The 12,236-nt window shown below is 37.0% G+C and overlaps 1 protein-coding gene across 1 annotated transcript; it reads left to right on the top strand.

The window, feature by feature from the left end:
* Positions 1-120: 120 nt before the first annotated feature.
* On the top strand, positions 121-2,046 carry LOC140165940 (uncharacterized). The gene has a single exon (XM_072189284.1). It carries the CDS (start codon positions 253-255, stop codon positions 1,255-1,257), a length of 1,005 nt encoding a protein of 334 aa, XP_072045385.1. The 5' UTR covers positions 121-252; the 3' UTR covers positions 1,258-2,046.
* Positions 2,047-12,236: the final 10,190 nt, after the last annotated feature.

Raw genomic sequence — 12,236 nt, 5'->3', positions numbered from 1 at the left:
TTCCGGTTGAAGAGAAAACTTTTTCTGTCGGTGTTCGTCATAAAAAGAGGCGGGGCTTAAAACTTGCATGCAGGGATCGCTTGAACTGCACGTCTTGAACTGCACTGCGAAATTAAGAGAAATTTTCCAAGAGCGCACTTTGAGCGGCAACCGAGAAAGGTTGAGAAGGACTTCACAGAGTTGTCTGAGTACGACTTCAGAGTTGTCTGAGTACAGTTGCACATCGTGACAGATACTGCTCTCGTTAACACCATGAGGCTGCTAATACTTGCTGCTGTTTTGACTCTGGCCTATGGCCACACTCCATGTCCGTCATTATGGACACATTTTAAGGGTACTTGTTACCGATTCTTTCCTGATCGACTAATGTACGCCGATGCCGAAACAACATGCCAGCAATTCGCACCTTGCAGTGGAGAAGCTTTGGGAATGCTCGGCAAAATTGACAATGGACAGACAAACGCATTTTTAGGAATGTACCTTAAAGGTTTCGATAGCACACCCGGTGGTTTTGAAGCATGGCAAGGTTTGAACGACCGACGCCTGGAACAGAGTTGGGAGTATGGAGATGGCTCACGATTGGATCCAACACGAGGATACAATAACTGGGCACAAAACCAACCAGATAACGGTCAACAGGGAGGCGGACAACCCGAAAACTGCGCCACAGTCAACAGTGAAACAGCACTCTGGTCAGATGCCCAGTGCCAAATGATGTTGCCGTATGTATGTGCGTTCCCAGCGGAGCAGGAACGTATTCTCATTCCACGGTGGAACCCCAACCAGCCAGGTATGCCCAACAATCCAAATACCCCAGGGTTCCGTCCAAATAACCCAGGTACAGGAGGTTTCACTCCAAATAACCGGCCTTTTAACCCAAATAACCCAAATAACCCAAATAACCCAAATACCCCGTATAACCCAAATAACCCAGGTACAGGTTTCACTCCAAATAACCGGCCTTTTAACCCAAATAACCCGAGCAACCCGAACAACCCAGGTTTCACTCCAAATAACCGGCCTTTTAACCCAAATAACCCGAACAACCCTAACAACCCTAACAACCCCAACAACCCTAATAACCCTAATAACCCTAATAACCCGAATAACCGGCCAGGGTTTAACCCCAATAACCCCAATAACCCAGGGTTCAACCCAAGTAACCCAGGGTTCAACCCAAATAATCCAAATGCTCCAAGACAACCAGGACAGCCACGACAGCCAGGACAACCAAGACAACCCGGACAGCCAGTCTAAGCTGTATGAACTTAAAAAGACTCAACTATTAAATTCGTCAACCGGATGTGAACTTTCTTTTCTTGTCAACATAAAACTCTCAATTGAACTGAACTGAAGAACGAACTGAGCTTATTATTCTATATAGAAGGACACCGGCAAGGAGGATTCCAGTCTGTTTTCACGTCTCAAAAAGCGTCACTCTTCTCCTTGATCTGAACTGTGTCATTTGCTGAACTTTTAAAATGGACTGTTTTCAACGCATCAAAAGACTGAACTGTTTTCAACGCATCAAAAGACTGAACTGTTTTTGAAAACTGCCGAATTTGATGACCGGCTGAATTGACAATTATGTTGTTAAGCGTTTGCTGGATTTGAAATGGACAAAAAGTCGTCTGTGGTATGTCTGAATTATTATAAGGATTTCAAAATCCTAAGTTTGACTCGACAAATCTTAAAGTTTGTCGCGTTACAACAGACTGGCAACACCGCAATATTTTGCCGGTGGCGCTATTCAGATTTTAATCCACAGAACTTCTTGTGATTTCAAGTTCAATAAAATGCAACCAATTTCATGTTACTGTTGCAATGATGTATTTACTTTAAAATGTTACAAACTCCATTTTGCTTGGTCAACAATGCCGCTACTAATTGATGAGGTTCTTGTAAACTTATCACGTGGCATAGGCTATAGGCCTAATATGCATAACGTTGAAAAACAAAATGGAAAAAACTGACGCAAGTCAGAAATAAATCAAAACTGGTAATTACAACCAAGGGAAATAAAACACAATTCTTGTTTCCATTAAATCATTCGCGTCTTGTCTATTTATTTGTAGTTGCCATTGTGAGGGTAATTAGTTCCATTGTCGCTCTTGTATAATTTTGTTTCATACTTTATTAGCTAGCGACGCGACTAGCGCGATTGACAAATCGCCGTTTACCTCTGGCCAATCGAATGTCGCTCAATCGCAATAGCTATTAAAATATGGAACATTCGTTAGGACTCACCTTGTTGGTATAGCCTAAACATCATTTGCGATATAATCCTACATTATATCACGTCGATGCGAACATCGTTCGCAAATATTGCCACTGCGCACGGTGACCCGAGCGCGAATTATTTTTCCGTAGTTAACATTTGAATACGCAAATGTACGTGGTGTCCCACACAACCCTATTACGGTTAGGGTTAGGAAACTTATATATATTAATATTATATAAGTTTCTCCTATTCAAATGCTAACTACGGGAAAAATGCGACCCGTCCCGCGAGGTAACGATGTGCGCATCCGTGATGACGTATGTAGGGTTTAACGCAAAGGCTTTCGGTATATAATTATTCACCCTTGCAGGTTGGAAGTGACTATGCACAATTCTCTAAAAGGACGCTAACCCTAACCCTAACCATATTCATTACCCTTTTTAACCCTAAATCCTAACCCTAGTCTTTTTTTAGAACTGTGCATAGGCCTATCCTGCAAGGTTCCGCCATATTGGGTGGGTAGAGAGCCGCAAAATAAAGATATTGTCAACACACATCGATCCGATCCTGGAGAACAACCCTAACCCTATAATCATGGAGTATTAAACCTGGCCCTAAAGCTCCATGAGAGCCATGTGTTGACGAAATCTCTTTTTGTGGGTAGAGCCTCGAGTTACGAAAACATGGAAGGGAGAATTACGTCACTTAAGGTGGTACTACACCCCCTGATAAATTTTGTGACTAATTTTGCATTTTTCTCAAAAAATAAATACACAATGGTAACAAAAGTTATGTATATTTATAGGGGCAAGGGATCCAATTATTTCACTGAAATTTCAGTGATTCAAGACAAGTGGTACCTCTTTTCTTATTATAAATAACGTACCGCTTGTATCGAGTCGCTGAAATTCCAGTGTAGTAAAATGATTCCTTGCCCCTATAATATACATGATTTTTTTTTACCAGTGTGTTATATTTTTTGAGAAAAATGCAAAAATAGTCACAAATTTATCGAGGGGTGTACTACCTTAAGGGTGGTCTTAACCCTGGAATTATGGAACCTTTTGGGCCTTATAACTGCTCAATTGTTGGTCTAAAGTATACATAATTAGAATGGCAAAGACTTGATAAATTCATCTCTGAGGTCAAATTTGGGCCAAAATGCTCATTTTGGCCCCAAATCCCCAAAACGTTTTTTTTTTTTTTCGTTCAACGTAACAAAAAAATTCTTAGGTCAATTTTTTAATTAATTTTTAAAAACTAGATAAAAAATATCTTGGAGGTGTTTTTTTATTTTTATTTTTTTTTATTTTGACCAACTTCACCGAAAATATTGGAATTTTGGGCAAAAATCAGGCTTTTTTATGATTTTTTTTTAAATTTTGTATTTTTTTACTATTTTTGGTGCAAATTTCTCAAAGTTGGTCAAAATTAAAAAAAAAAAAAAACGGCTCCTAGATATTTGTATCTAGTTTTTAAAAATTAATTAAAAAAAATTAGGCCCAAGAATTTTTTGTTACGTTGAACGAATTTTTTTGTTCGGTCAAAAATTAGCATTTTGGCCCAAATTTGACCTCACAGATGAATTTATCCAGTCTTTGCCATTCTAAATATGTATACTTTTATACACTTTAGACCAACAATTAAACAGTATACGAGGCCCGAAAGTTTCCACAATTCCAGGGTTAATACCACCCTTAACACAACGTTATGACTGGTTCAATTCCCATTCATGTATGATGAAAATTCGAGGCTCTACATTAAAAGTTGATGACCGTCAAGGGTATTTACTGGGCAAAACTGAACGTTTTACAGCAAAACATCTTACTGTTTCCACCTACGTTTAGGCTAACCGTAAAACTTACAAGAATTAATTTCATAAAACAAGAAATATGGCATAATTTGGTTTCCACAGTATCTAAGGAGCATATTCTCCACAGGACGTAACCCAGTAACGGTCACTTCCGGTTACGAGGTCTCCCACTCCATCCTCTTCATTATCATGCATCTTCATCATTTATCATCTTCATCACCATCTTTTTCATCATCATCATTATCATCATCGTCACCTTCATCATCATCAATCATCACCTGACATCATCATCAATCGTCATGTGACAGCATCAATCATCTGACATCATCATCATATATCATCGTCTGACAGCATCATCATCGATCATCATCTGACAGCATCAATCATCATCTGACATCATCAATCAACATCTGACATCAATCATCACCTAACATCATCAATCGTCATGTGACAGTATCAATCATCTGACATCATCATCGTCTGACAGCATCATCATCAATCATCATCTGACATCATCAATCATCATGACATCATCAATCATCATCTGACATCATCAATCATCATCTGACATCATCATCAATCATCATCTGACATCATCAATCATCATGACATCATCAATCATCATCTGACATCAATCATCATCTGACTTCATCATCAATCATCATCTGACATCATCAATCATCATCTGACATCATCTGACAGCATCAATCATCATCTGACATCATCAATCATCATCTGACATCATCAATCCTCATCATCATCAATCATCATCTGACATCATTATCAATCATCATCGGACATCATCATCATCAATCATCATCTGACATCATCAGACATCATCATCATCTGACTTCATCATTATCAATCATCATCTGACATCATCAATCATCATCTGACATCATCAATCATCATGACATCATCATAATCATGACATCATCAATCATCATCTGACTTCATCATCATCAATCATCATCTGACATCATCAATCATCTGACATCATCAATCATCATCTGACATCATCAATCATCATCTGACATCATCAATCATCGTCTGACATCATCAATCATCATCTGTCATCATCAATCATCATCTGACATCATCATTATCATCTGACATCATTAATCATCATCTGACATCATCATCAATCATCTGACATCATCAATCATCTGACATCATCATCATCTGACAGCATCATCATCATCATCTGACATAATCATCATCAATCATCACCTGACATCATCATATCATCTGACATCATCATCATCAATCACCATCTGACATCATCATCATCTGACATCATCATCATCATTTGACATCATCAATCATCATCTGACATCATCATCAATCATCATCTGACATCATCAATCATCATCTGACATCATCAATCATCATCTGACATCATAACCATCATCAATCATCATTTGACATCATCATCAATCATCATCTGACATCATCAATCATCATCTGACATCATCAATCATCATCTGACATCATCAATCATCATCTGACATCATCAATCATCATCTGACATCATCATCAATCATCATCTGACATCATCATCATCAATCATCATCTGACATCAGCATCATCATTTGACATCATCATCATCTGACATCATCATCAATTATCATCTGACATCATCATCAATCAACATCTGACATCATCATCATCATCAATCATCATCTGACATCATCAATCATCATCTGACATCATCATTTGACATCATCATCATCAATCATCATCTGACATCATCATCAATCAACATCTGACATCATCATCAATCAACATCTGACATCATCAATCATCATCTGACTTCATCAATCATCATCTGACATCATGATCATCATCTGACATCATCAATCATCTGACATCATCATCATCTGACAGCATCATCATCATCACCTGACATCATAATCATCATCAATCATCACCTGACATCATCATCATCATCATCATCATCATCATCTGACATCATCATCATCAATCATCATCTGACATCATCAATCATCACCTGACATCATCATCATCATCTGACATCATCAATCATCATCTGACATCATCAATCATCATCTCTGACATCATCAATCATCATCTGACATCATGATCATCATCTGACATCATCAATCATCTGACATCATCATCATCTGACAGCATCATCATCATCACCTGACATCATAATCATCATCAATCATCACCTGACATCATCATCATCATCATCATCATCATCATCTGACATCATCATCATCAATCATCACCTGACATCATCATCATCATCATCTGACATCATCATCATCAATCATCATCTGACATCATTATCAATCATCATCTGACATCATCATCATCAATCATCATCTGACATCATCAATCATCATCTGACAGCATCATCATCATCATCACCTGACATCATAATCATCATCAATCATCACCTGACATCATCATCATCATCTGATATCATCAATCATCATCTGACATCATTATCACTGACATCATCATCATCAATCATCATCTGACATCATTATCAATCATCATCTGACATCATCATCATCAATCATCATCTGACATCATCAATCATCATCTGACATCATCATCAATCATCATCTGAGATCATCATCATCATCTGACATCATCATCAATCATCATCTGACATCATCAATCATCATCCTGACATCATCATCATCAATCATCAGACATCATTATCAATCATCATCTGACATCATCATCAATCATCATCTGACATCATCAATCATCATCTGACATCATCAATCATCATCTGACATCATAACCATCATCAATCATCATCTGACATCATCAATCATCATCTGACATCATCAATCATCATCTGACATCATCAATCATCATCTGACATCATAACCATCATCAATCATCATCTGACATCATCAATCATCATCTGACATCATCATCCATCATCATCACCTGACATGACATAATCATCATCATCAAAATATCATGACATCCTCATAAATTTTATTATCATCAATATGACCATGTCATCGTCGTTGCTATCAAAATAATTATCGTCATCGTGTCGTCGACATCGTCATCATTGTCAATGTCATCATCATCATCATCATCATCATCATCATACCGTGGTCGTCATTTTGATAATCATCGTCATTGTCATCATTATCATCAACATCATCACCAATGATTGTGGTGATTTTCATGTTGTCTTAATCATCATTATACCACCATGATCATCACCATCATCACTGTCATCATCATCATCATCAGGTGGTGTTTATAATAATCATCGTCGTCATCATGATCATCATGAATATTATCATCATCATGCCATAATTATCATGATCGTGAATATCACCATCTCACTGATCTTCGTCAATTACCATCTCATCGTTACCATGGTGTTGATATTCATCTCATTGTTACCATAGTTACCATCTTCGTCAATTTCATCGGCATCATTTTCATCATCATTACTAATACCATCATCATCTTTATCACCATCAATATCACCATCATTATCATCGTTATCATAATCATCGTCATGATGAACATGCGTATGACTAACATTTTTTTGTTCAAGGTTGATGTCTAACATGATGAGAGCTTAAAAATGACAGGATAAAAGAAATGTGAGGTCAAATGTTATAGGCCTAATAGGCCTGACCTACAGGAGTCAAAACTCAATTGATCCGATTTGGTTAATCGCTATACCAAACAAATTATTCCTCAGGTCACAAGGACTCAGAAAATATATAGTTTGACCTACCTACAACAAATCTGGAGTTACTAGCGAAAAGGTCAAAGGTTAAAATAGGGGTCAAACACATAAACTTTATCAAATTTTCAAATTATCAAAAAAAAAACGGTCTCGAATTGTTTGTCTTGTTATTATAATCAGAAAAATAATATTCACCATGTAAGACATTTCTTTATCTATAGGTGACGCGGGAAAATGCGTCAACATCAATCGGACCCGGAATCGGACTCAACGGACAGTAACTCCTTTTGGTGTGTTACCATGGTAACGAAATATCGTAGATTTAAATTAAATCTTAATATCGTAGATAGTGTACACTTTTCTTTTTGAATGATAATAACAATACAAACATTTTGAGGCCATTTTCATCAAAATTGGGTAACTTTTCTGTGTTTGCCCCAATGTAACCCAAATTCCACCCTTTGACCTTTTCGCCAATAACTGCATCCAGACTGATTGGTTGTATAGGTAGGTCAAACTATATATTTTCTTAATCCTTGTAATATGGGGAATATTTTGCAATAGGTTTTAACAAAATCGGAACAATTTTGATTTTGAGTTACATTCTTACAACTTATTCTTACAAGTTATATTCTTTACAAGAAGCAAGTTCTATCCGACTATAGGATTAGGGTTAGGTTTAGTGTTCGAGATATGGTTAGGTAGGGTATAAGGTTTAAGGGGGTACTACACCCTGCCCAATTTTGTGCCTATTTTATAAAATTATAGCGCATTGGTGACAAATAAGATATGTATATTATAGGGGCAAGGATACAACTACTGCACTGGAAATTTTATTTCAGCACAGACAACAGTTGTGGAGTTACAGTCAAAATGAGGAAAACCAATATTTGATCAATAAATCAATAACTACTTGCCTTGAGTTGCTGAATTTTCAGTGCAGTAGTTGTAGTCTTTGTCCCTATAATATACATATCTTACCTGTCACCAATGCGCTATAATTTTTGAGAAAAATGCAAAAATAGGCACAAAATTGGCCAGGGGTGTAGTACCACCTTAAAGTTCGGGTTATTGGTTTAATAAGGTGAGGTGGGATTGGGGTTTATAATCGGGTTTATAATGACCCTTTTAACATAACACGAAATCACTAAAACGTGCATATTTTAGGCCTACCTATGAATTCCAAGAGTTCATAAGGTCAAAAACAATAGGTCACAGAAAAATGTTGTGATCGACTTTTTCGATCCAGTCATCCATCTTAGTAAATTGATACACTTTCTAAGATGCATATGGGGATTATGTCACTTTTCAAAAAATTTCCCATGTAAAAATTACATTTTTTGGTTAAAACTGAACAGAAATCACCAAAACGGGCATTTTTACCCATACATTAAATGTATTGAATTAAGCGATGATTTTGTTCGCATTTTTTTTTAAATATCCTTGTGACATGTGTTCTGCACTGCACACCATTTTTAAGTTTAAAAATCCTTAAATAGCGTGACCGTTGCCATGGAAACGCGCGAGTTATAAATTTGACAACACGCAGAAAAGATTCTCCAGACTCTTCTGAACATTTTGATATACGATTCGTCCATTTGTAACATCTGTCCTACGAAACTGTTAAATGGATCACTTTTGGCTGCATGGCCACTGGTTAGTGGTAGCATTTTGACCAAATGTCTCGTAGGCCTTTTTAGTCTAGTGGAATTTTTCAAACTGTAGGCCTATACTTTATCATCCTGTATAGACCGCCTATGCTCGCACGCATGCATCAACTTACGATATTAAAGATGCACAGGAAATATCGTTAAACAATAAATTGGTATGGTAGTCTACCATTTTATTTGTCAAAAACTGCATGATTTTAGGCTTTATATTGTCCTTTTCGACCGACCCTAAAATCTGAAGGGAAAAAATAGGGTCACTTTTTTGGGGTTTTTTCTTTTATATTTGAATTTTCATATTAATGATTTTTGGCAGGTCAAAAGGGGCGGGGAAAATGATTTTTGACACACATAAATATTGCACAGCATTTTATTTGGTGTGAAATTTGCGAAGTGTTTTACTGTTTTGACTATTTGTGATTTGTACCGTGCAACTCTTATGGTCCAATTACCTCTAACCAGAATCGGCTGAGCTTCAAATGGGAGGTTAACAACTATCTTGGCGCTAACCCATCAGCGCTATCATACTGATAGCAGCTCTTAATGCCATATAGTTCAGACATAACGAGCCTGACAAACGTTGTGTTACCATCGAATATTGTTATGAACTTGCAGTTTTAAATATTGTATGTGGCAATACCGTAGAAACCCGTCTATAAGGAATAGAAGCGACTGTGATGATAGCATATTTCACGCTAGCGCCCTCCACAATATTATATCATTATGGAATTTGAGCAAATCATTTACCGACACAAGCAGGTATACAATGTATTATTTTATCTTTATTTCGCATCTCACGAGCATAGCTCACTTGGCAAGGCATAAGACTTTGGTTCTTTAGATCGGAAGATGGTGAGTTCGAGCCTCATCACGGTCACACAAACTTTTATAAACAAAATATTGTTCAAACTTTTCATTTATTTTTTCTTGCATTTTCTAAAGACTCCTTTCGTGATCATTTTTTTTCATATTTAGTTTAATTTATTCTATTGTTTTTCTTTTATTGTTTCTTTTCTTTGTCTTTTTTTTCTTGTTTAATTTTATTTTTCTTTATTTTTCTTTGATTCATATAATATTGGCAGGATAAGGAGAGGAGGGAACTAAAGACCCATTCAGTGATTTGCTCATCCGGACGATCGTAAAAATCATCAAAATTCACCTTTGTCATTGTCATAGATGTGGTAACATAGCCTGCTAGTGGTTCAGCAGAAAACCGTGTGACACATAATATACATTTGGCTACATTTTATTATACGATAAATACGAATTTATTAAACATGGTAACAAATATTCTCTAGCAGATCGGTTATACGATGGAACTGGTAGGCATAGGCCTATTATAAATTCGGGATATTAAATATCTTCCTGACGAGACAGATCTGCGCATGTGGTCAAAGACGATTCCTTACTAGCCACAGACCGTCCGCTGGAATTAGTTGAACATGAACCATTCGCTATGGCTGTTGGTCGGACCTCTCATCTCTCCACATCGATTGTGACCTATAATCCCCGACATTGCCCTTATGAACTCACATCCTCCTGTTTTATTCCAATAGAGGGTATGCAATACGACGTCACTCATGACAGAGTCATCCTCATTTAAATAAAATTCTGTCCTCCATAAGGTGCCACGGGGCAAATCGCATGATAATACATTAAAACAGGTGATAGGTATGAATGGATGTGGAATCGATCTAGAGACCTGTCCTCTGTCATCTTAAGCTATTTTAGAACTGCCCTCCAACATGGCTGCCATCTCAATTGTTATATCGTTCCGGTTGGTTTATTGCATACACTCTATACGCTGGCGAAGTTACGTAATAATCGGATTAACTTCCATAGCAATAGGTGAAAACAATTTTTGAATATACCGCGTTATACACTGATACGTTCAGGCGGTACCTCTTCATTGAACCATATCATGCTGCACCTGTAAGATCTTTGAAAAGACCAGTATTGTATTCAATCTATGATTGCAGACATACACAGTACAGGTGGTGAGTGTAACCTGCTTGTAGCGCAGCGCGATATGTTCAAAATTGTTTTCACCTATTGCTATGGTAATTAATCCGATTAATTACGCAACTTCACCAGCGTATAATGGCCGAATAAATTCTGACCATCACTTGGCTTGTTGGATTCGTCTATACTACAATTCGCTGTCGAAGTGACGTAATAATCGCAATAACTACCATCAAGCAGATTACACTAATCACCCGCGTATGTCACCAAACATAGATTGAATGAATACCACTCTTTTCATAAATACTAATCTTACATGGCGAGTGATTAGCATTTCTTTGACAACTATGGTTTAATGCATAGGTGCCACGTGAACGATGAAGTGCAGGGCTATATATTCGAAATTGTATTCATCAATTGCTATGGTAGTTAATCCGATTAATTACGTCACATCGACAGCGAATAGCCTATAGTATGGGTTCAAGTGGAACAAAAAATAGTGTATGTCCATTGCTAGCTATGGTAATTAATCATGTTAGTGTTTACATCACTACTTCGGTGAAGACAAGAGAAGTGTGCCTTCTCTACCAACGCCTGTGATATAACAGGTGCAAGCGAAACAAAATTGAATGACCAGAATAGTTTCCTTTGTCAAATGAATTGATTGAAGTTTTTGAAGACACTCTATTCTTGATGGGATAATAGATTCAAATATGGAATAATTATTATTCCTCATCTATTTTTTTTTATTGAAAAAACTGCAATTGTGGCAACAGAACAATATTTATTTTGATTTCATTTCAAGTAGAAACAAAATCGTGCTTAAGCCAAAAACGCACCCTACCTACCATTCCTCAAGAATTGGGATGG

This window comes from Amphiura filiformis, chromosome 12, assembly GCF_039555335.1.
Source record: "Amphiura filiformis chromosome 12, Afil_fr2py, whole genome shotgun sequence".
Lineage (NCBI taxonomy): Eukaryota > Metazoa > Echinodermata > Ophiuroidea > Amphilepidida > Amphiuridae > Amphiura > Amphiura filiformis.
The sequence above is the reverse complement of the archived record's forward strand: the minus strand, read 5'-3'. Positions and strand labels throughout refer to the sequence as shown.

What these genes read in the sequence shown, in the direction of transcription:
- LOC140165940 (XM_072189284.1), top strand. Translation starts at nt 253, where the DNA reads ATGAGGCTGCTAATACTTGCTGCTGTTTTGACTCTGGCCTATGGCCAC.